Source organism: Strix uralensis, chromosome 30 (genome assembly GCF_047716275.1).
Source record: "Strix uralensis isolate ZFMK-TIS-50842 chromosome 30, bStrUra1, whole genome shotgun sequence".
In the NCBI taxonomy this organism is placed as follows: domain Eukaryota; kingdom Metazoa; phylum Chordata; class Aves; order Strigiformes; family Strigidae; genus Strix; species Strix uralensis.
The window spans coordinates 936,568-962,083 of record NC_134001.1 but is presented as its reverse complement, the minus strand read 5'-3'; the positions used below and the strand labels follow the sequence as shown (position 1 = coordinate 962,083).

The 25,516-nt window shown below is 43.4% G+C and overlaps 2 protein-coding genes across 3 annotated transcripts in view; one reads left to right on the top strand and one right to left on the bottom strand.

The window, feature by feature from the left end:
• Positions 1 to 6,991: 6,991 nt before the first annotated feature.
• The window catches only part of LOC141935999 (kinesin-like protein KIF20B), a 195,723-nt gene continuing 177,198 nt past the window's right edge, over positions 6,992 to 25,516 (bottom strand). Inside the window, exon 8 of one of the 2 annotated variants that reach the window (XR_012626681.1) lies at positions 6,992 to 7,219. The gene's annotated coding sequence lies outside the window, so the exon portion shown is untranslated. The remainder of the gene's footprint in view (positions 7,220 to 25,516) is intronic. The other variant, XR_012626680.1, reaches the window with a different exon arrangement.
• On the top strand, positions 10,794 to 19,454 carry LOC141935929 (kinesin-like protein KIF20B). The gene is made up of 7 exons (XM_074852614.1): positions 10,794 to 10,850; positions 14,031 to 14,129; positions 14,570 to 14,692; positions 15,182 to 15,242; positions 16,933 to 17,000; positions 18,079 to 18,231; positions 19,303 to 19,454. Exons 1-7 carry the CDS (start codon positions 10,794 to 10,796, stop codon positions 19,447 to 19,449), a joined length of 708 nt encoding a protein of 235 aa, XP_074708715.1. The 3' UTR covers positions 19,450 to 19,454.

Here is a 25,516-nt window from a genome sequence, read left to right as displayed (position 1 = left end):
TAGCTTTCTCAAACTCTCTTCCAGAGGTGCTAGCGTGGTACAGACAGACAAGCAGGGCTTTATTCTTGTCTCTGATGTCTTAAATCGGCCAGAGATGATAACCTCTCCCAGTGCTTCCAAGGTTATATGAACTATTCAAGATGATGGATGGGCTACCTACCACATTCTGATACGATAAACCTGTTCATTTACGCTTTACTTCCTTTGTTGCCATTTGGGCTGAAATGCTGAACATCTTTGAGTCTGGTAGTGTCAAGATTCGCATATACTCTTCTGTACAATACAAGACAACAGGAGCAGCAGGCTGCTAAGAAAAGGTCTGAGAAACTAAGTTTGGGGTCACTAAGAGACTCCATCTGGGGCTGTGGGACCTGTCTGTATTGAGGGCAGTAGGTTGACAGCAACAGTCCTGTGTGTGAAAGACAAACAGCTCAAGCCCAGCAAACAAGCCAATCAGCCTCCCAGTCCTGCATGCTGACAACTGCACATGGAGTGGTCTTTCAGTTACCCTTAAAAGGCCTCAGCATCTTGCAATATTGTTGATATTTTTCTCTTCCAGTACTAGGATCAAATATGAGAAGGCATCAATTACTGACAAGAGAAATGCATTTTGTGGTGCTAGCCCAAGAGTAAGCTGTGAGAAATACAGATAAAATTTTTAATATCACTGCTTATATCAAACAGTATTAGAAGTTTTACACTAACTTAACTCTGCTTATATAGTAAAAATGTAGTAAAAGTTACTAATATTAAGACTTTTGCAGTAAGTATTAATCCAGTTTCAGTGACATCCCAAGAACTGTTACAAGCATATAGCAAAGGTGGGGGGAAAAAAGCATTATTTGGAGGACTTAAGGGATATAAACCCCATGCTTCTGCTTCCCTTTCTGTAAACTGGTGTAACAATATGTCCGGTTCACCTAGTCACATTTTTTCAAGACATTTTCCAGATTGGATTGGATTCAGAAAACATGTAAAAAATAATGAGGCTTTTGGATATTTACATTATGATGAGAAATTTTAAAAGCTTTGTATAACCAGGAAAAGATGAAGTAGTGATGTGATTGCAGTCCTTAAAAAGACAGCAGAAAGGGAAAGGGGTTTTGAAAGAAAAGGGCTCTGTAATGGATCCAAGTGCAGAAAACTCAAGATGCAGGTATCTGATGGTAGGATGCCTTTGTACAGCAGAGTGGTGGATTCTTTTTCTCTGAAGTCAAGACAGGTTTTTTGTCTAAAAGAAATAGTCTTGTTGAGTGACAAGCTTTGGTTTGAGGCAGGACTCAATAGTCTGTGGTCTGTGTAAAATATATACACATATCATAAATATTTGTTTTCCTGAAATACAGAGAAAATTAAAGGCTCCTTCTGAAGTTCTAACTGCTTCTGGTTGTTTTTTAGAGGACAAAGAGGACCCAGATGTACTGCCTGTTTACTTTTAGTTCCTGGCCCAATCCCTGTGGAGCGGTGCTCATGCAGATTGTGGAGGTGCACCACTTTGTGTCATTACAATTAGTTCAAGCTTCAACCCAGCAGTACACAGCAGTTGCTCCAATGCTGAAATGATAATCCAAGCTAGCTGGCATCTTAGTCTGAGCTGGCTCTTATTCCCAGGGGGAGCAGAGCTGCATGTTATAAAATATTCGGGGGGGGGGGGGGGGGGGGGGGTGTTTAGCCTTGTCACGAGACAGTGAAAATACGGCTCCAGGAAAACTTATTAGCAGTGGGAATCTTTGGATTGTGCACAGCTATGGTGCAGGTACAGTTTAATACCAGTTTTCAAATCCTAATTAATCACAACTAACCATAGATCCAGATATACTCTGCCCAAGCTGATTCCAGATTTTGCATGATGTTAAATATTGAGGCAATCCAGCCTCCTCAGCCAGAGGACAGAGACTGGGAGAACGACCCCCCCGCAATCCAGGAGGAGACAGTCAGTGACCTGCTGCATCACATAGACACACACAGGTCTATGGGACCGGATGGGATACACCCGAGGGTGCTAAAGGAGCTGGCTGGGTGCTCGCCAAGCCGCTTTCCATCATTTCCCAGCAGTCCTGGCTGAGCGGGGAGGTCCCGACAGATTGGAAACTGGCCAATGTGACGCCCAGAGATAAGAAGGGTCAGAAGGATGATCCGGGAAATTACAGGCCTGTCAGCTTGACATCGGTGCCCGGGAAGCTGATGGAGCAGCTCAGCCTGAGCACCATCACACAGCACGTGCGGGACAGCCAGATGGTCAGGCCCAGTCAGCGGGTTTAGGAAAGGCAGGTTCTGCTTGACAAACCTGATCTCCTTCTATGACAGGGCGACCTGCTCATTGGATGAGGGAAAGGCTTTGGGTGTTGTTTACCTTGACTTTAGTAAGGCCTTTGGCACTGTTTCCCACAGCATTCTCCTGGTGAAACTGGCTGCTCCCGGCTTGGATGATCGCACGCTTTGCTGGGTAAAAAACTGGCCAATGGCCGGGCCCAAAGAGTTGTGGTGAACGGAGTTAAATCCGGTTGGCGGCTGGTCACGAGTGGTGTCCCCCAGGGCTGGGTTTTGGGGCCACTCCTGTTTAACATCTTTATTGATGGTCTGGACGAGGGGATCGAGTGCCCCCTCAGTCAGTTTGCAGATGACACCCAGTTGGGTGGGAGTGTTGATCTCTCGAGGGTAGGGAGGCTCTGCAGAGAGACCTGGCCAGGCTGGAGCAATGGGCTGAGCCCAACGGGAGGAGTTTCAATAAGGCCAAATGCCAGGTGCTGCCTTTGGGCCACAACAACCCCCAGCAGCGCTACAGGCTGGGGTAGGAGTGGCTGGAGAGCTGCCAGTCAGAGAGGGCCCTGGTGGGGGATTGATTGACAGCCGGCTGAACATGAGCCAGCACTGTGCCCAGGTGGCCAAGAAGGCCAATGGCATCCTGGCTTGTGTCAGAAATAGCGTGGCCAGCAGGGACAGGGAAGGGATCTTGCCCCTGTACTCGGCACTGGTGAGGCCACACCTCGATGACTGGGTTCAGTTTTGGGCCCCTCACTACAAAAAGGACATTGAATGACTCGAGCGTGTCCAGAGAAGGGCAACGGAGCTGGTGCAGGGTCTGGAGCACAGGTCTGATGGGGAGCGGCTGAGGGAACTGGGGGGGTTTAGTCTGGAGAAGAGGAGGCTGAGGGGAGACCTCATGGCCCTCTACAACTCCCTGAAAGGAGGGTGCAGAGAGCTGGGGATGAGCCTCTTTAACCAAGTAATAAGTGATAGGACAAGAGGTAATGGCCTCAAGTTGCGCCAGGGAAGGTTTAGACTAGACTAGATATTAGGAAGTATTTCTTTACAGAACGGGTAGTCAGGCGTTGGAATGGGCTGCCCAGGGAGGTGGTGGAGTCCCCATCCCTGGAGGTGTTCAAGAGTAGGGTCGACATAGCGCTGAGGGATATGGTGTAGCTGGGAACCGTCAATGTTAGGCTGATGGTTGGACTGGATGATCTTCAAGGTCTTTTCCAACCTAGACGATTCTGTGATTCTGTGATTCTGTGAAACTCTGCACGATTTAAGTCTTTTATGTTTTAATTTACTTAAAATACCACGTACAAGATACAGAACTAGGAAGACTTCACACATTATCTGTTTTAGGATGCAGTGCAAAGAGCGGGCACTTCACTAAGTGGTTTACCTAAGGCCTAGCCTAGACTCAGTGGGGAGGTGGTCCCCACCCTCCAGACAGAGGCCTAGTCAGGGTAGGGTGAGTTGCCTTCTAGGGTACCAGTGAGGACCATCCACTTTGGCTAAATATCTGACTTCAAGATAGACTAAAGGTAGCTCAAGTCTTCAACCCCATCCTCAGTTCTAGGGTACCTTTACAAGTTGGGATGTTGTTACTATTACGGAACCTTGCTAATAGAACCATTTTCCTTTTCTATTAATTGCAGAGAAACTAGGTAGCTAAGATTGACATAGACTTGCTTATCAGATTTTTCACCTGCAGTTATTTCCAACATAACTTTGGTCAGAGCAGAATCAGTCATCAGTGTAGTACCTTGTCTCTCATGTACCTGTGTCTTTCTTTAATCCAGCTTGCCATGGTTGTGGCCATAGCATAGCCCCAACAGCACAAACTGTAGCCTGAGGATACACAGGTGAAACCTGTGCTGGAGCTCAAGGTGTTTCAGCGATGGCAGCCCTCCATTCATGGCCCAGAGCCCCATTCCTGAATGCAGTGAGGATGTAGTTTTAGTTTCCAGCTCCACCTCTCTCTCTCACTCTAACATATAAGCAGAAAGGATGGTATCACTGTCACAATCCACTCGGTGGACTTGTGATGGTTCGTTTGCTATGATCTCAAAAGTGCAAAATTAAGGTGACTAACACCAAAGGGGATAGCAGTAATCAAAGTGAAACTTTATTGTGTTGCCTGTGAAGCGGCACGTGATAGTTAGAGATGGGTGAGAGAAAGGAGAAAAGTAAAGTTAAGTTTAGAGAGAGGAGGGATAGAGGTTATAGCTACCACCGCTGATCTCACGACGTCCTAACGGTCCCAGGTCCAGCTGAGGCTGCGTCGTCGTTCGTCGTGGTCCTTGGTGGGGAAGTTTCCAATTCTCATTGTCCAGAAGTCATCTTTTATGCTTAGTAACACACCTTGCTCCACCTCTGCCTCAGGGGTCTCCGCCCTTCTCAGAATTCAGTTATCATATCTCCGCCCTTCTCGAGCGAGGCCATCGCACGTGCGCAGGGGGGAGTGTCCCAGGTGTGGTCAGTCTTGGAGGCGGGTAGCCTTCAACCCGGAGGTGTGTTTTGGTATTATAATGAAGCAAAGTTCATCTAAGGTTCATGATTTCTTCATCAATGTTACGGCAACAGTTGTGATCCATCTTTTTTGACAGTGGCTATGCGACTATCTCTAACAGCTCCAGCTGGGCCCAGGTCCCGAACAATAGCACAACACTCTTTGTACTGCACAGCTCAGGCACCGAAGAACAGCACAGCACTGCCTGCACCACACGGGTCAGTGCTCAGGAGAACAGCACAGCACTGCCTGCACCACACGGGTCAGTGCTCAGGATGTTATAAATGCAGAGGCAGAGCCACAAATATCTTTTATAAATTTATTTGCAATAAGAGCAAGTAAAAAAAGTTTGGCACGCCGGGGGGCAGGGGGGGCTTCCTGCTCCGCACCGACGAGCACCGGGTGGTGCTGCCTCACTCCCTTTTATAGTCCCATCCCCACACGCGCAGCAGGGTCCCTCAAACTTCCCCGGGCTTTTTGATGTTGCCAGGGCTCCTGGCAGGGTTCCTCCGATCATATTTCACCTGCACAATCCGCTGTTGCTGGGGGCTTCTGACGGGGGTCCCACCAGTAATTTTCGACCTGCTTAACAACAGTCACTGAGGAAAAAAAAAAACCTTTTAACCATAAAACCATGATAGGTAACTTATGTACATGGCAAACACCAACAAAGTCACCGTATTTTTAACACGAATCACCACCATATTCTTCACACCGGCAACCGCCGCCACTCCCCGACAGAACCAACGGGCACGGCCGCGGCTTCTCCCCATCGGAGCAACGGCGGAGCGCGGCGAGAGGTGGGGCGGGGACACACGGCGGGGCTGGGCCGGGGCGGGGCCGGGGCGGGGGCAGGTTCCTGTCAGGCGGTGGCTGCGCCTCGAGTGCCCCGGGAAGGCGCGCTTGTCCCGCCGCTCCGGCAGAGGGGGGCTGTCAGTCCGGGCCGGGCGATGTTCCGGGGGGACAGCGGGGCTGTGCCCACAGGCTCTGCAGGCCAAGGGGCCGGCTGGGGCCTGGCAGGCTGGGGACAATCCCGGTGTGCGGGGGCTGAAGGGAAGAGGCTGGGGGAGGTGCTCAAGCTGCGGGGCCGGGATCAGAGCAGGGGTCAGCACAGCTGGGAAACGCCAGGGGTGAGCTCAGGCTGGGCCTGCTCCTCCCCGGGGGTTACAATACTGACAGAGGGACAGCTGGAGGAAACCCTGAGGAAGGGAGCTGGGTTTAAAACTCTCCCCAGGTGGAAATCACCGCTTGGTACCAGGCTGGCACGACAGGGATTGAATTTCTTAGACATCAACAGAGAAATCCTTTGGCTTTGTTTTCAAACCAGTGTCATAATGCCAAACAGAGCATCCTTCTCTAGAATGTCAGGGTACGGAAGCGTACAGGTTTTGGTAACAAAATCACCATAGGAATTTACACAGTTTTGGAGCTGTTTTGTCCCGTTTGATTCACACATTTCTCACATGTTATTATATAGTTATGGTGGACTGTTAGTCTTCCAGCCCTGCAATTTAAAGGGTGAAAGAGCATTAAAATACATTTTAAACAGGTGTCTGCCTAAGGCTCTGCATACTACAGAAAAGCATGGGTTTTTCCCAGTTCTGGAAAGGAATGAGGAAGAAATACTGAACTCCTAGATGTGGAGTATGTAGAACCAGTGTGACTTTCCTGTAATAGAGCAACAGGGTAAACATGGACTAGAGCTGGGAACAGCAATGGCAGAGTGCCGGCACCCCTTGAACATCAATCTGCCAGCAGCTGGGCCACAAGTCTGTTCCTTCACTCCTGGCTTTGGTTAATAGAGTTTGTGTAAACGGAGAAGACGTGTACGTGCTCCTCATTGCTACTTCTCTCCAAAATACGACCAAAGCTTTGTATCCGCACAGCTTTGAATTAGAATTACCCCACTGGAGCTCTGTGAGATCCTTTTTTGGTTCTCGGGTAATGGATTTACCTGTGGACTGCCCCTGTTCGTGCTTATTTGAGCTTAGTCTCAGAGCAGGGACATAGGGGTCTGCGGAATGAGGGAGGAGGAGTCTCAGAAGTCCAGGCCAGGTTGCCTGTGATAACATGCCCGAAAGGGTGGTGTGGTTTGGGTTGGGTTTGGGGGGTTTTTCAGTTCCATTGGTTTTGAAACTGTAAGGGCTGGAGCACGGCGTGTTTGATGCTGTGGCAGAGTATCTTAACCACAGGGCAGTCATCAGTTTGCTGAAGCTGACTTGTAGAGTTAGAGGATCGCAGCCTGGCTCTCGGGGTTTATAAACAAATAAAGAGAGGTGATAACAAGCTGGGAGTCTGACGTGCAGGCGGGGATGGAATAATCCAGGAAGAGTTTGCTGTGCAAATGTGTCATATGCAGTGAGTCAGTGTAGCAGACTTGTTCACTCTTCCGAGTCCGTTTGTGTCCTGGATTTCTTCAGCGTACGATGTGTTTGCAGTCCTCTTCCCACCAGATTGCTAGGGAAATACGTGGGAAAATATTTTAAAATAAGCAAGTAGTTTCCACCTACTCCTGTTCAGAAAAGAAAACAGAAATCCTGAGTAAACGTTAATATTGAAAGAACTGTAAGCATCCTCAATTTTGTTTTTTGCTTGAGTAACTGACTTGCTCTTCTGACAACCCCTATACAGGTTACCCAGATAGATTTGTAAAAATATTTGCATCTAAAAGATTACTGAGGCTTTTAAGTGCTCACTTTGTAGAACTTCAAAATAAATGATCTTATTGTAACACAGGACAACACTGTAACCACCATGAAAAGAAAATGCGCAGAAGAGAACTCTAAGGAAGTGATTGAAAGCAGCCAATTCAAGGCTTGTGAGGAGACTGTGTTGGAAGTGGGGAGAAAACGTTGCTCTGAAAGTAAGCCTGTTGGGGAAAAAGAGGCACCTGCAGAGAAAAGTAAAATTTCTACCATCACTCAACAGGGGCCCTTCCAAAAAACCTTAATTACTACTCCAGAACAGAAGGGAAAAGCTGTGAAGTGTAAACATGATGTTGTGAGGAGAAAATCTACCATGTTGAACTGTAAATCAGAGTAACTGCTGTGTAAATACCATCTTTTGCAGAAGGTCCTACACTGCTCACTCCTAAATGCTTAAAAGAAAAGTTAGTTTTTAGACTCTGCTTTCTGCTGCATCTCTCATCTGTTGATGCTCTTGCAGACTCCGCTGTAGTTCTTAATCAATTTCTTAACAGTTGTTTTGGTACTAAACTTGCTGTTGCTGGACTTCTGGGAAAGGAGCATCCCCTGCTCAAGTTTCTGACACCCCTACGCAAGCGTCAGAGGTGTCAGTGAGTTACTGATTGTTCAGTCCTACAGCACGTGCTGTGAAACTTGGTGTTTCGTGCTGTGTGCTGCTGTGAACTCAGCAGCTTTGGGCAAGGTGGCAGTGCTGCCAAAGGAGAAAAGCTTTTCACTTGAGTGGAAGTAAAATTATTTTAAGTCCACAGGTACATATTTTGTGCAGCTCTCATGTTTGCGCTTCCAATCTTTTTTGCTTCCCTGGCTTTATCTGTGAGCTCACCAGTCTTTCTAGAATGAGGTGAATAAACCAGCTACAGCTGAAGACCTTCAAGCATGAGGGTGAAACTTAAAAGGACACCACTACTTATGTTATCCATTGCATTAACGTCTATTAATTGGTGAGATTGAGCTATATGGGAGTGACTTGTACAAAATGGTCTTTGTAAGATCTGCCTGTCTCTTCCTTGACTTCAGGACAGAGCTGGGCTCCAGTCTCTCAAAGGACTATGGGAAGCATATGCCAAAGGAGAATGAAAGATCTTCCCTTTGTATCCCTCCCTTTCCTGCCTTCTTCCTGCAGAACAGGTGCAAGTAAGAAGATCTTCCAGGCAATTGTTTGGGTGAGGATAGGATAGAAAAAGAGAATAAGGTTAAAAATGGGGATCAGAAAATATCTATCTCCATGAAGAGGGATAAAACATGTTAAAAGGAGACTTGTCAAGTTCACATGATCACAGAAAACTGAGGATACAGGTGGTGAATAAACTGAATGCTGGACTGTCATTCATCACTGCAGGGAAAGAACAAGGGAATGCTCAATCTAGAAGATCAGTTTAAGTTTATGGAACACAGCACTTCACGCCATGGGCAGTGAACTTCTAGCATTTGTTGCCCTAGAATGTGAGAGAGACGGATAATTCTCAGATCCCAGGAGTGGTTAGACAAGCTAACAGCCAACAGGTTCACACACAGATACTGAAAGGGTTAAGCAGGGATTTACTGTCTCGTGTTCCTCCAACATTCCCAGGTGTCCTATGTCAGAAAAGGTGTTTGGGAAGTGGCTGGGCCTGCCAACAGCAGCAAAAGGAGGCAAAATATTAGGCCAGGTCACCCAATGGTGTGTCATCCAGTAGGGCACTGCTGATGTCTGTGCAGCTTGTTCAAATACGTGTCATTTGAAGTCTGTCTTAAGAAAAGCTTCTGTCTGTACCAGATGCATTTCTGATTTGTCTCTACCTTTTTTGGTTGGGATGAATTCTGGATCCCAGCATGACCATTTGATAGTGCCACCTATATAAATGTTACAGGAAGGGGGTGAGAACTGAAGCTGGTGTAGACTCTTTGATATACCATATAGTAGTAGGTTTCTTACCTCATGACTGAAGCTTGTTTAAACAAGCAAAAAATAGAGAAGTGATATCTCTTCTCAAACAAGAAGTTAGTTAACAGTGCCAATTAATGACAGCACTGAGATTGTCTTTTTCTTGGGAAGGGCAGGTTCTTCAGTCATGTGAAATATGTTTGATTTGTGGCTGTTGAGAATATAAGACATCTAATTTAAAAACTGAGTTGTTAGATGCTCCGTAATGATGAAACTTTATATATACTTACATTTACCCGTTCTCGTTACACATACTTGGTGCCATAGAAGAATGAGCACAGGTACATTGTGATGGCTTTGTTGTAGAATTCAGACATGCTGGTGGCCTATGACCAAAGCTTATTTCGGGAGAAGATAGGTTATCTTGTCTTGAGGTTCAGGTCTTTGTACTCTTCTCTAGGACTTGCCTCCCATGTTTTGGGATGGGATTTTTTTCCTTTCTTAGTACTTGCTATGTAAGAAGCTTCTGCACTGAATATCACGGATCTTCTTGCACTAGTATTTATCCTGCTTTGCTACATGATTGTGGTTGTCAGTACAAAGCATCTCGATCACTTCTAAATCCTCTTATGAATGATCATACCCTTCTCACTGTAGCTGTTGGGCAAAACTCTGCTACGTTTTGTATCTTGGCACCTTAGATGGCAAAATATGTCTTAAGACATCTCGGCACCTCTCCCTTTTAGTGAAGTATGTAAAATTCATGTCCAGCGTGAGGAGTTTGTAGTATTTTGTCTGATACGTTTTCTTGAGACCACACAACTAGGCTTTCAGAGCAAACCATCTCCCAGTGCTGAATTTTTAATCTTGTAGTATTTAGAAGCATGGCTTTCCAAGCCAAAGTAAAGCTGCTGTTTCCTCTGCCCTAGCAGGAACACTTGATACATCTCATTAGAACAGAAAAGAAAAGGTACAGAAAAGCAGGAGGAAAAAAGTGTCCTGTAGAATTTGATCCCTCTAAAAATAGTCAAAAACCAAAACCTGAATGGAGATGGAAACCACCATTGCTAATGCTTCGGTATGACTCTTTGTTAGTGACTCTATAAAACCCGTTGGGTCTGTTCAGAGGATGTCTCCATGCAGTACACAGGTACCCGTGTGCTTAGTGCTCCCAACGCGAGATGGCTGCCAAACTCCACCTTACTGTAGCTGCAGCACTCACAGAAATCTGTAGTATCACTTTGGAGTGCAGAGCTGGGATGGCCTAATCCTGCAGTGATAGTCAGGCTTGGTTTTAATACTAAACATACCTGCATGTTACTAAATGGACCCAGCTAGATTCTAAAACGTTTGTGTAAAGTACAGCTGGAGTCAGTTCTGAAGGTGGTGAAATGCATATGATTTTACTGCAGGGCAAACCAGTCTTAAGCTAATAAAATGTTTATGGAAATTTGGGATCGTGATGGAATGTTGTAGATCTCTCCGGGAGAACCTTACATGCAACACATTAGGTGTGGGCGTAAGTAGTTCTCCTTGTATCTAGTTTAGAAACCAACTGAAAAAGGAGAAGGAAGTCCCAAACACTAAGCAAAAACCTTGTGCTGGATTTTTAGCTTAATTTTTAAAGTAAGGGCATATTGAGTATGAATGAAAATTCTCAGGAAAGTGTACAATGCCATTGCTTTTCTAAATGTAAAATGGGGGATGGGCTGTATTAAAAGGGTTGTTGGACCAGTGGAAGTGGAAACCAGACATAACTGTGACCGTTATCCAGCTCACAGGTATTACTGCATATTAGTAAAACTAGCTAGATTTTTCTGTAGTGGGGCAGAGCAGAAGGCTGGAGTAGAGCCATGGCAAAATGTTCTTTAAGGCTCCTGAGCACCCCTTGCTGCAAACCACGTCTGTAAGCCGAAGAGGCACCTACTGCATTTTAAACTGCTCCGAGGGGCTTTACTGCAAGACTTCACAATGCCATGTGATATAAGGGTGTGGCTTTCAGCTGGTGACCATTTTCCATATAGTAATTGCTGTTTGGCAGTGCTAGTGACTTGTACTGTTGATGTTCATCATCCTGAGCTGTTGTGGTTTGTTTGGTTTGGGTTCTTTTTGAGGAGGTGTGCAGGAGAGTTGGGAAGATGACTCTGGACCAAAAGAGAACTGAATATGTGAAAGCAAATCATACTGAGAACTATGCAGAAACACTAGCACTGAGGGAAAGAACTGAAACCTGGGAAGGTCAGCTGGCTGCACCTGAAGAACAGCGCAGAAGGGAAAAAACCAAAAGAGAAGAGTTCAGTGGGCAAATAAAAACCTTGAATCTCCAGCTCTCTGCTCTGAAGAAAGGGCTTCTGGCTGAGGTGCAGAACTCCAGCAGTGTCGAGCTGACCATCAGGAGATTGTTTCTGAATTGGACAAACAGAAACTATCAATAGGGAACAAGAAGAAAAGGTGATTCAGCTAAATAGCGAAGTAGAAGGTGCTAAACAAAATATAATTTATAAAGTGCCACTAATTCAAACAATGCAGTCCAAAGTAGGTGAGTTGTATAAATGACACTTGGAGTCTTACGCTACGGATATTGATTCCGTTGATCTAAAGGATTCCTGAGACTCTCAGAAAGATGAGCTGGAGAGAGCTCAACTGAGTCCTGTGTGCATGGAGTCCCAGACTGCTTCCACAGCAGCTCTGGGACAGGAGAGCTCCTTTCACTGCAGTGTTGGAAGCATTTGGGAAGGATGCCAAAACATTGTTAAGGCTTCTCACAAACAAGTCAGCAGATTCAAGAACTACTTCGACGAGTTGAAGATGTAAAGAAGGGACTTGATGATGCTGAGGATTGCAATAAACAACTAAAAATAAAGTTAAATGAGACTGCAAATCAAGATCATCAGTCCACCAAGGAAAAAGATCTTATGAACCAGTTACAAGAGCACATCCAGAAGAAACCCCAGGATTTTGGAAAACAGGCTGCAGAGGATCACAGAGTAATTGCACCGTTTGAAGAGGAAGTTACCGGCTCCGAGGGAGAAACAAGAGAGCTTGAATGGCTCTTGGAGGCTTTTAGAGCTAAAGCTGAGAGCATAGCAAAGTTAGAAGAAGTAGCTAAAGACAAAGAATCTATTCTTTTGAATCTGGAAAGGAATACAGTAGCTCTGCAAGAGGAACGTGCCAATTCAGACAAAAACCTGAAGGAATTAAATGATCAGGAAGCAAATCTAAAGGAGGGGGTTGTGTCCTTGATGAACAGCTTGGAGAACATGAAACACACTCTTCAAGGAAAAGAGAAGAATGAGGATGAGCAAATACAATCTCTAGAATTGTAAGTAAATAACGAGAGAATTCCTAGCCCTTTGAGAACAGACTCAAGTTAGAACTACCTTCTGTGAACATCCGTTTATTTTGACATCACACACTTGCATGTTTGTCAACTTTACCAACCAAACTGCTTAAGAACTTTTAGTGCCCTACTGGATTTCTGTCTTTGCATATTTTGCTAGCTCTGTTTTCCTCACCTGTTTGTGTATTCTTTCAGAAATATGGCTCTAAATCCTGCAGAACTGTCGTAGGGGGAAACAGGAAAGGATGAATTATTTGGGGATTTCTAATAGCATTATGGTACATACCCTTTTTGGAGGAAATGTTTAATGTTTATCCTGTAACTCGTATAAAAGCTGGCAATGTTTTCTTTAGAAAGTACTGGATGGTAAAAAGGGAAAGAAGAAAGGGAAAAAAAAGCCTAGTAATGAAACAGTAATCAGGTGGGTTTGGTAATAGCTGTTCTAGGGGAGCACAGTGTAGTGTAGGAACGTGAAGGTAATGGGTGTAGGAGAGTAGAACTTCCCCAGCCCCCTCGACTTTTTAAACCTTTAAGAAATAAGAGATTAAATGTATCTGAGAGATTATATTTGCTATGTGGCAAGGAAACTGCAATCCTGTAAAAATGGCTTTAAGATGCTGTGTAGCCCTTCTGACTGGGGTTTCTTCAGTTCCAACATCTGCGGGCGCCTGCATGTGCTCTAAAATACAATTTGGCGTGAAGGTCTGGGGCACTTGGAAAGGTTTTCCTTTTGTGAGACCTTATTTTGTACTGTTAATTACAGAGTTTAAGAAATCTTCTATTAGGTAATTGCGAAGTGAAAATCCAAGATGACTTACTGTAAGCTTTTTAAAAGAAATACGACCACTGAAAAATAAACCCATTAAACTTCTTAATGACTTCGTAGCACTTCATAACAACGGGACTTGTTACAATGTTATTGGTTTTTCTACTTTCTTTTGATTTTTATTTATTTTGATCCTTACAAGGTCTGGGATGTAAATGTCAAGTTTATACTTAATTGATATTAACCTTGTCCCTTTTGTTACTGTGTAAGGACACCTCATGATAGAAACGGTTACTCTACTGTGCTTAAAAACAAGAATTTTAAAAAATTGCACGGTTCAAGAGTGAATCTGAGCGGTTTGTTACTTGAGGATCATATAATAAGTAGCTGAAGTCCCAAAGTAAAATTACAACGCTTGTCATTTAGCTGATAGATCTGGGATTCTGTTCACGCATAAAACCGGCCATCAAAGAGCCTGAGTTAATGTGTAAAAGCTGCTTCTTTGAGACGTGTAACACTCATGTTATTTCTGTCTCTTCATTTCTAACACAAGGCTACGTAAAGATCTTTCTGAGAGCTCTGCCCTCGTACAGAGCTTGGAAAAAGGTTTGCAGAGGAAAGAGGAAGAACATGGAGATTTGAGAGAGAAACTTTCCGATGCCAAGAAACAAATTCAGCAAGTACAAAACCAGGTTTGTAACCCCAGGCCAAATGTTCCTTCTGCAAGTGTGTGTGGGGTTCTGTTGGTAAAAGCTGTTTTCACAAGTCTCAAGCCCCAGCTGTTAGAAGTGGTTCATAACAAGGCTGCGTTCAGCGATCCATTTAGAGTGAGAGTGAGTCTGAAGTTCCATTGCCATTGAGCTGTGAGCTAAAGCCCGGAGGTCAAAACAGGGGTTAGTGCTGACATTGAAGGGGGGAGTAAATTGTATTAATACCCTTGAAAAAGGCTTGTCAGAAGTCGGCTTGTTCCCTAGGAAGGATGTACAGTACAGTGCACTTCTAGCCCCTGGAATTTAGCAAAGATGCTTGCAAAAATGTGATCCTTGATGAAAGTATTTTTTCACTTGGATAACTTGCAGAGATTGTAAAAGGCTGATAGCTAAAGGTTAGCTTTGCTTGTGCATCGTTACAGGTGTGCAGAGTGCAATCCGAGGAGAAATCCCTGAGGAACAAAGGTAATGAACTTCAGAAAATTAAAACCCAGTTTAGTAAAGAATTAGAGATCAAACAGCGCACAGTCCTGCAATTTAAAAAGGTATTCTATTCTTTTAAATTTTACTTGCTTTTAAGTTTTTTAGCTAATCCAGTAATGAGGCAAATGTTCCAACCAACAGGAGAAAGCTTACAGAAATTGGGGTAAAAACAGGAGTAGCCAACTGAAGTTAGTCTTAACAGATGAATGAAAGATGTTTACAGAACTTCTCACTGCAGGACCTTGGCAAATTGTTTTAAATAGAGTAATCTGCCTAGTAAATACATACTTAATACCTGCAGGCACCCTGATTCTGATGAGTGACACTTAGATATGTCAGAGTAATGTCTTCTAAACACTGTTTTAGTCAGCTTGAATGCTCCTTTCACTATATGAAAAACTTATTTATTCTTGACTGTTTGTCTTTAAATACTTCATTTAATACTTATTGAGGCTCTGAATGAAAAGCTACTAATATGTATCATGTATGTTTGTTTCTTTCATCATGTTTTTGACATGTTTTCTTTAATTTGCTTTCAGTGTGGTGTTTAGGAGCAGCTGAATAATGAGAAGCTGGAAGAAATCTCCAAACAGTACGAGAAAGCGTGTAAAGGTCAGAAAAAGCCCTTCTTGTGCCATTTTTTGGGTGTGCAATGGCAACATAATGAGTTGTGATGTTAACTAATTTGGAGAGTCTTGCAGATTTATATTTTAAAATCTGAGCAACTCCAACCTGGGCATTAAAATGTTACAGTCAGGAACTACTTTTTATTGAATCATTACTAGCAGGAATGTTTGAAAGCCAAGAAGCAGTCTCAGAATAAGAAACTTAAGCCCCAAAGAAAGGCTGGATTTGCTCTATCAGTGTTAACTTACTCGATATTGGTATTTATTTGCCACTTTAGCTGGCCATGGTAACAACATCGAACACTGACACATGAACTGGCACAGTACCAGTCTCTGCAGGTTTGATAAACACTCAGCAGTTGAACAATAGTTGGTTTTTCATATAATCAAGCCTTAGTCCGACGTTAACACTGACATGCTCACCTGAATCAAGTTGATGGGAATCACTTCAGAATTCTGCATTTGGAAAGTTCCGTAGAGATCCTCTATTTCTTTCTAACAGAGCTTTAGATCTCAGGCAATGGGGGAAGTTACTTGTGATGAAGGCACTTTGGGAGAGAATGGTGGGAACTAGGACGGGGGCTCATCTGTAACTTTATTCTCAGATCTGTGTGTGTTGAGGTTTGAGCTCAGCCGGCAGCCAGTCGCCACGTGGCAGCCGTTCACCTCCCCCCTCCCCTCCCCGGGGAAATAGGGGAGGGACAAAAAGAAGAGAATTTGTAGGTTGAGTAAAAAGAAAGAATATAATTGTAGAAGGAACAAGCTTTAGAAAACTTTTTTCTTTTAGGGTATCATTAATAGCAGGAATAATTAATAAATAGACATTGTTTGCAATAGAGCACAGGTGCTCTAGGAACAATACTGACAGTTTAAGCAATTTAGAAAAGCTAAGTAATGAAGAGCTAGGCATAGATTAAGTATATGTTAAATAGAACATTTTGAGTCTTTTCTCAGAAGTCAAAAAGTGAATTATGATGAAGATTGTTCAGAAGATAAGTAACCACAATGGCCGCAGACTCCAGCAGTGAGCAGTGGTGTCTGAAGGGGAATTGGAACGGCACGGTCAGAACCAGCTGAAACTGTGGAATACAATGGACTTTTGAAATGGGTGATGAATTGAGAGCTGGAAGTGCCTGGAAACTCCCCAAAGACTCTTTGTATTGTATGTTATATCATCTCTAGAGAGGGCGCTTTTTGTGAGCTGTGGCCACTCCCTGAGGTGCTGGCCCAGCTCTGAGTTGTTAATAAAGCCAGCCCAGAGGTACCCGCAGCCTGGGAAATCCTTTAACAATAGTTGAATTCTATAATTGAAGATACGCAGATGGCATTAGAAGAACAAGAACAGACTCAGATTAAACAAGATCAAGTGCTTGAAGCCAAATTAGAAGAGACCAACAGATTAGTTCAGGGTAATCTCTCCATGGAAAGGGAGCGAGGAGGCAAAAGTGTTTTGGATGTATTGTGATAGCTGCTTTAAATCTCTGTTTTGATTTGGTGAGTATTAGTTAGGCATTAATTTTATATAGGACATAACAAACTTCTAACAGTTAACGGCTTCTGCTGTCCCTTTGTGGTCACAGCTGATAAATCCAAGTCACGTTAGTAGAAGGATGTGAATGTGGTCAAATATGCATTTAAACTGTGTGTTATATAACCTCGTTTTGTGTGCTGACTAGAACTGGAAGCATGGAAGCAGAAATACAGAGAGCTGAATAACCAGAGCAATAGTGACTGGCAGCAAAAGGTGAGCAACACCACGGAAAAAACCAGAGATGAAAGTGAGGAATGAATAAAGCTGCAAAGAGACCTGAAGGTAAAACATGGTGATGTAATTCATACTTAAGTTTAAAACCATAACTTTCATGTAGGAGTCTAAATTTTTTTTGTGTCACTATCTTCAAGAGCTGGGGCATGATGTGGCAAGTTCTTAGAGTGCTGAAGGAAACCTCCTCTAAAAACTGCAGTGCGTCAGTCAGCAAAGTCTGGATGCGGTGTCGTTGTAATACACAGCATCACTGATGGCCCACAGCGGGGTGCACCCTTCACTGCGGTGTGCTGCCATGGACGGTGCTTCTCTAGCCGGGCTCCTCTTGCAGCTGTCCTGAACAGATGTCAGGAGCTGGATTGTTTCAGACCTTTTTCCCATCAGTTGCTTGGGCAAATAAATCAGACTCTTTAAAGATGTTGTGCTTGTGTGACCTGTAAGTCCTTCCTGTTAGGCTGAGGGTTTACCTCTTCATTCTCCTTGGATTAGAAAGCAGACTTTTTTCCCAGGCAGCTTTTCAGGTGCCTCCTGTCTTGTGTGGGAGAATGTCTGACAAGAGGTTTGGTTGTGGTAGAGAAGGAGGCAAAGTTGCTGTGGATTGAAGTAACATTCCTGGTTACGCACTGTCTCTGTTTCCCACTCAAACTGTGCTGCATTTTTGGCCTTTCAGTCTTGAAGTAGGATTCCTGACATGACCTGCAAGGCAGTATAAAAGACTGGGAATCTGTAAGTAAAAAGGGTCTTTTGGCCATGACCTTTGGTGTAACTTTAATAGTGTTTGTGACTTACCCACAGCATTTTTAGAGGAAAAAAAGTCTGTTCCCTGAAGACATGCCAGTCTGAATAATAAGTTCTGAAAGCTGCTAAAAAATTTTTTTAAATGGAAAAGAACAAATGAGAATGTAATGCTTGCACTTGGGGATACGCTGGAGTAGAACTGTGCTAGTATTTCTGTTATCTTTTTGAAACTAATGTGTTTAATCTGGATTTTAAGACTTGTTTTTGTGTTGCTTAATCTCTGCCTATGGCTTTATTTCTGGTTCCACTGAAATGGGAGAATGAGGCAAAGTATCAAACTGATAGAAAGAACTGGCTGGAGGAAAAAATGAGACTCATAAGTCAAGTGAAAGAAGCTGAGAGCCATCGCAACAGAGAAATGAGAAGATTTGGGGAGGACAGAAAACGTTGTGTAGAGCAACAAGCAGAAATTGTAAGTGACTGGAGGTCTTGGCAGAGTCCTCTAGCGTAAGTCTTCAGTCCAGAGCAGATCTCGTGTCAGGTGTTAACAGTGTGGGTGCTTGAGGGGAGCTGGCCTTTGTCAAAGTCCCCCACGTTATCGCATGGCAAAGCCTCCGGGAGATCTTCTCCATGTGCAAAGGGAAGAACAGGAGTGTCACCAAATGAGAAAGCGTAACACCTAATGGAAGTGAAAGTGCCTGTTCCTTTCTATCCTGTCACCAGCACCGCCTTGCTGTGGATTCTTCAAACGTCGTCTTGTGTGTAAACCACCAATACGTAACCTATGCTTAAATGAATTGCCACTTAATGAAGCGGAGAAAACATACCTTGAAAAACAAGATTTGTTGCTTGGCTTTTCTGAGAAAAAAAAAAGGGGGGGGGGGGGGGGGGGATGGGGGAGGAAACAGCCTATGAGGCTTTAGAAGGAAGAGAAGAAGCAAGCAGTAGTTGACAAGAAAAGCTTCTTTCCAGTAAAAATACTGGGTCGACATGCTGGTGGTTTTGCTCCCGTATCGCTTTCAAAGCAGAGTGACTGATAGTTAATAACAAGGTGGATACCTGGCCTGGTCACTGGGCTGTATCGAGGTTGTCATTTCCTGAGCATATGAAATTATTATACGAATCTGTGCAATCTAAAACTGTGCTTGCATCCAGAAGTAGTTAGCCATGACCTTCTGGCCCTGCAGTCAGTACGGGGGGTGTTAGGAGCTTGGGACTACTTTCACTTTGTCTGTGACTTTGCCTGCCTGAGACTTTCCAGTAATAAAATCAGAAAGTGGGCAAGCAGGAGTGGTGGTTCTTGACAAAAATTCTCTTCACAAAGAGTATAAATATAGATACAATTTTTCCTAATTTGAAGCATGGTTTGCTTTTGTATGTTTATGGTGAAACTAGTTCTGTGTGAGCTTTTTAAGATCTACATAGGCTCTCAAGTCTACTAAGGCCATAAGATAGTACTGACTGTGCCAAACTAAGCTGTCAGAACAGTTCAGATGGTTTGTAGAAGTGGTGTTCAATTCTAACCTGTTTTTCCCCCATTCAGGAAAGACTGGCTGCACAGCTGGTAGAAGAGGCCAGCAATCTTCCAAAGCGGCGTGAAGAGAGACATCAGTTAGTAGAAGCTTTGGAAGTACAGCTCAGACTTTGGCTTCTAACGCCGTGCAAAAAGATAAAGAAACAGCAGAACTGAAACAAGCTGCAGTGAAGGATTCAGGAAAGGTCCTCTCGCGTTCTCTCTCTCTTGTTTCTGTGGGACTTTTTTGTAGTTATTTTTTGTGGTTTTCTTTTGTTATTCACTAATTCTGCAAAACACTACGTTTTGGCTCTATTCCAAACATATTGAAATTGTTTGCAGCTAATATAAAAAAAGCTTTATGCTTTTCTGAAACTGAATTTGTAACAGTAACTGAAGTTTCAAAAAACTTAGTAGTTCAAAGAAACACTCGAGTCTATTTGATCATTTGGTTGCGATTTGATCGGACTGGAACTCTGAAACAACTATCACATCTGCTGCCTTTTTCGCAGAACCAAGAACTTCATGAACAAACGGGAGGTGAACTTTTATAACCCTACATAAGTAGTGTAAAATAAAAAATTTTGCATGACATCTTCCCAGGCTGTTGTATGACCTTTCTTGACTTGAGGCCACTCATACATTAAGTTGTTGGCTTTTTGTTGGACAGCTGGCTGTTTGACCTGCAATTCTAAAACTGATGCTACTGAGTAACTGTAACGATGCTCATGCACATGTTAACTTCTTTTGCCAATCCTGCAATTTGTGGCAAGTTTTGCTGTGTTTATTAGGATGAGGGAACTGATACAGAAGAACTAAGAAAACAGCTGGCTGAGAAAGATGACTTTATAAAGGAATTGAAAAAAGGTGTTACCCATAAAAGTCTTCAGTCTTTGGCAGAAGTACCTTTACCTGAAGGACAAGATAGAACAGATCAGTCTGTAAACAACGAGGTATGTTTGTTATATTTATAGAAAGTAGGTGCTAATGATATGTTGTTAGTAACATCTTTGTTTTGTTGTTTACTCAGTATATATTTCATCAATGTGGGGAATCTCCCAAAAGTTACTTTCTGTAGTTCTTCGTACTTTAACTATATCAATTAGTTCTGAGTTCTTGTTCATTCTTCTCTCTCCCTCTTTCAAGTTCCCTCTCAGAAAAAGAAGTACTTTAGTTAAGAGAATACCACCTCTCTATACACTATAAAACTTCTGTACCTGAAGGAAAAACTAGTTAACTAATCCAGGTTCTAGAGATTTGAAGACATAATATTTGTGATGTCACCTCTGTTTGGTTATGTCAGTGCGAAGGGGATTTCAGCTCAGACAACTTTCCTGATACCACCTATAGTGTGGTAGTAGAGATGGTTCTGCAATTAGAGCTGCCAGCCCGTATGGGGTTCACAAGAACAGAACGGTATCTTGCATCTTACTTAAAAACAAAACAATATTTGAAGTTTACACAAAGAAAAGATCGACTTTGCATATTTCCTGAACAAAAATTGAAAGGCTTGCACCTGTACTGAGCCTTCTGAATCTGACCAGACCCTTGTGTGCTACATTTATTTAATGAGGTAGTTTTCCTCCCAAACTGAATTAATGCTACGTGACTCCATTGCTAACTAGTAATGAAGAGAGCTGAACATGGATTTCCTAGCAGACCCTCCCCTGGCTGCTAGAAGATGCGATTCTCCTCTTGTGGCAGAACTGGACTGAATGATGAAATGCATCTCTTCATCTCTCTCCTGTCTACTGCCAAATAAGACTGGCCAGTTTCTTGCTCCTTCGTCAGTTCAGCTGGTGCTGTATAGATAAAGCTTGTGATGTATGAGGGAGTAGAGAGGAGCTCTCTGAATGGTTATTGCTTTATACAGCTTTGTAATGGCAGCTAAGAGAGCACCATAAAATTAGTTATTTTTGATATAAAATTAGTTACAGAGAAGAATTGTTGTGAACAGTTGGTGCTGAAGTATTTACCTCGAGCCAGTAGCCACAGTACTTGATGTTATGAATAAGGAGAGGCTACTACCAGGATTATCATGTGAGAAGCTGTTATGGTGTGAAGTGAATGGGGTAGAGTTTTGGGGGGAAGTCAGATAATTCTCAGGAAAGTTAGAGTGGAGATAAAGCAGAAAATCTAAGGTGATCAAGACGATGTGTGTCTCCTGCCTTGTGAGGAGAGGCTAAGAAGCTGGCACTCTGATTAGGAGAGGTTAAGGCCACCAGGGGGTTGTGGGGCTGAGGTTTACAAAATCATGGCTGCGATGGGTAGACAGAAGGCAGAACTGTCCTTGCTAAAATCCTGCAAGAACTGGGCAGCGCTTCATGAAACTAATAGGAGATAATTTTAAGACAGTTAAAATAACATATTCCTATATGAAGCAGTTAGTAATCTTCTGGAGGTGGTGGAAACAGGTACTGTCAGCAGGGATTAGAAAAATTTTGTAGTAGAAATCCATAAATACATTTTTAAATGGCTACTCTGAGGGTTAGGCAGTGGTGTAGACTCTGACAATTGTAATACGACAGCTGAGAATGCTGGGAGAGTATGGAGAGGACAGATGACAAGGGGACCAGGATCACACACGTTATCCTTAACTAGCATCTCCCTTTGCCACTCTTGGGGCAGAATATGGAACTAGACGGACTGTTGGTGAGACCCAGCAGGGCACATCTCATGATGGCATCGTGAGTCGAGGTTACTGCCTTCAGCTTGTGTTGTCTCTCAGCCCAGGTGTTCATTAGCTGTCTGCACTTGAGCTTTTGTATTGTAGCTTTAGAAAAATCAAAGTATTTTGAGGTTTACAGTTCAGCATAATCTTTTCTCATTCTAAATATTTACAGTTTATGGAAAAACAAAGCGGGACTAATCCTGTACTTGGACAAAGTATTCCAGTTAGGTATGGTGAAGTTAAAGGGAATTATTCATTATCTCAATGTCCTGGCAGTGCCTCTTCAGTAAGTGAGGTTGGTACAAAACTGAAATTTAAAAAATTTTTGCAGTTGTATGGGTCTTGCTAAATGCAGAATAGGGAAGAAAATGTATCCTGCTGTCTGAACAATTCTGAAGTTTTATTCTGCAAATACCTTTCTTGGTGATCAGATCACCTGATTTTAGTGGCTTTTGGTAGAAATAAAAGATGTATAACATAATCACGTGAATAGCTATATCTGACTTCAGCTGCATGCTCTTGAAATCCTACCTCTCACCAATGCTTATGGAGTGGCTGATTATTAGATAAGTCACTTGAAAAAAATATAGAAACCCTTTTAAATGGATGAGCAATAGCAGGGCAGATTGGATTTGCTTTCTTCCACTGCAGGATTCTTGTGTGTAGCTGTGTTAGCTAACGACAATAGCCATTCCCACGTAACTTTTTGATGGCTAACTCTCATGAAGCAGCAGTTACAAAGAAAAATGTTTGTGTTAGCCAACTCCATTCTTGGGAATGCAGTGGTGCTCATAGTATTCCCACTCAGAGTCCCAGCAGAGCCTGTTGCAGAATGTGACTATCTCTGGGCTTTCCATGAGCTTTGATCATTTTCCTTTTTGAGAGGAGGAAGGTGCCCTTCGAGAAGCCACAGCAGCTGCTCTGTTTGGGACCCCACCAGCAGCAGTAGTAGCAGCCACCTGCAGTTTCTAAGCACCAACCACCCCAGCAGCCTGTCTTTCAGGTTTCATTCACACAGCTGCTGAATCCATTCCTGTATGCTAGCCAGCAGCTGAACTGCTGCCACAGAGATGCAGGAGCTGGGAGGACCACAGCTCTCACTTGCTGGTTTTGCTAAGAAAAACAGGTTGGGTGGATGGTGGAAGGTGAGTGCTGCTGAGGAAGAAGAATTGTGCAAACTGACTTTTCCATCCCCCCTCCCTGTGCAGTCCGTGCGGTTTGGCTGTGAGCAGGTACAAGACAAGGTTTTCAGCTGTGGGCTGTGGGCTGCCTTAATGCCTGCTCTTCTTCCAGAGATCAGGTGGTGCTGTAGAAGTCTCTCATAGGTTGAATTTGGCTTGTAGCTTGCTAGTTGGACCTCGTTACTTACACAGCTTCTCTGGTGTAGAAGGGGAAGGGAGAGTTCCTTAAAGATAGGCTAGAGAAAGGTTATACTTTTCCCTCAAAAGCTCCCACTACTGCCTAGCTCCTAAGGAGCAGCAGAGTTCAGATGAAAGTCAGGTCAATTCTACTGCTGCTGCTTGTGAAAACTGTGACTGTCTCTGCCCTTGAGCAAACTGACTTGGAAACAAAGTATCGGGCTGAGTTCAAGTTCTGTGATTGTGGATAGAAAGGTGAACTTTTTTAAAAGTAACAAAGATGTAGAAAGTAAGGGTTAAACTCTGCTATGGTTGAAGTAGATTCCTTCAATTAGGAGTGTTCTGAAAGTGAACAGCTGGGAAATGGAATGCTTACTTTGCAATCCATTGGGGAAAGAGATGTATTATGGGTTTTTTAACTCAGTTGTTTTAAAACTTGTATTCTTAAAATCTCCATGTATTTGCAGGACCATTCAGAAATTGTCCTTGACTCTTCAGAAGTGTCCACAGAAAATGGAAATACTGGTCGGTTCCCAAAACCAGAGATGGAAATGCAGTTCACAGCTCTGCAACCCAGTAAGATGGAGGTGAAGCACCAGGGCAGCACCTTACCAGTTACGGTTAAAATGCTCAAGCCAAGAAAGAAAAGGAAGAGTGAAGAGATGGATGAGGTGTGACCTAGACCAACTGACAAAATGTGTTGTGCAGTTTTTCAATTTATTACTCTGATCATTTGTTAAAATCCTATCCTTTTGATTCTCACTGAGATCCTAAGGATACATAGAGAGAATATTTAAACCTCTCCCCCCCCATGCCCCGCCCCCTGCCCAGTGGTGGATCTCTGGCCTATGTTGAATAAAGTCATAGATTTCAGTTTATCCAGACTCTGGACACTCGTCCCTGGTACGTGCTTCCTCTTTACCTTTTACATTTCTCTCTCCTTGCTCTTACTCTTTGCTTCTGTCTCTGGCTGTGATCTGCAGGATTACAGACCAGTTCAATAGAACTGCTTCTTTTGGTTTAAGCAACCACTGGTATCAACTATAACCTCTTCTAATAGGCAGTTACAAGTTAACCCCCTGGGCTTAATCAATGCATTTCAGAGTCTCAAGACCACTTCCTTTGACTTTTTGTCCAGTCTGTGTTTTCTTTGATCTTTTTGTATTCAGAGGGAATATACAGAACTAATTGCACGAGCACCTGAACCTCCCTGTTTTCTGCAGACCTTAATTCCTCTTTCATTCCTTCAGCTGTGCTAGGATATATGCACCAGCCTTCCTAGTGTGCTGGGGTGTTTACGTGCGAGACTAAGGCTTCACAACAGTTCAGGGTGGTAAAAATCTTCTCTGCTCCTCCTCGAACTGCACATTTCCTTCCTCTGCCTTTTACCAGCACTAGCACGAACACAGCTATCTCCAAGACACTTACAAAGGCTCTGAAACCCCGACCCCTCATGGTGGTGGTACTTACATACTTGTAATCCTACTTGTGGGGCTTATGAATCTCTGCCCTTCTCAGGACTTCTGCAGCTGACGGGGGGGTATAAGGGAGATGACCTGTGGATCATCTGCACAAGTGGTAAGTGATGCTTTGAGTGAGTTTGTCTCAGCCGGGGAGTGAAGTGTCTGATGCTTTTCTAGCATTCTCCTTCAAGGGTTCTCAAGTGATGGTTTTTTAATCTCTTAGTAAAATCGTTAATGGAAATGGTCACGTCAGTGATTAGTGTTCAACAGTACTTCAGTAAACTCATTTTGTTAAACTTGGATTGCAAAAGTAGCTGTTAAAAGCTGTGTGAGTTAATTCATCTGGAACTGAACACTTCATTCTGGAATAACGTCCAGAGTTGGTTTAAACTTCCTATGCCTTGAACCAATTTTCTTTGAGAGTAGTATTCTCTTAAGCTGCTGGAAAAGTCAGTGTAAAAATAGTCATCCTTCTGCAGGCACTGAGAAATACTGATCCTTATCTACAGATGGATATATTTCATCTAACGTAGTCACCCATGGTTTGAGAAGACTGTTTTACCGATCCATTTACAAATCCTCTCACGGTGTAGATGTTCATACCCCGATGGGATAACATTTAGCCAAGTTATTTTTCAATAACATGGAACTAATTTTAAAAGTATCTTATTGCTGTTTTATTCACCTGAATGTTACTCTTAAATATTTATCTTCATGTTACATGTGCCAAACAGAAATAGATTATAAAATGA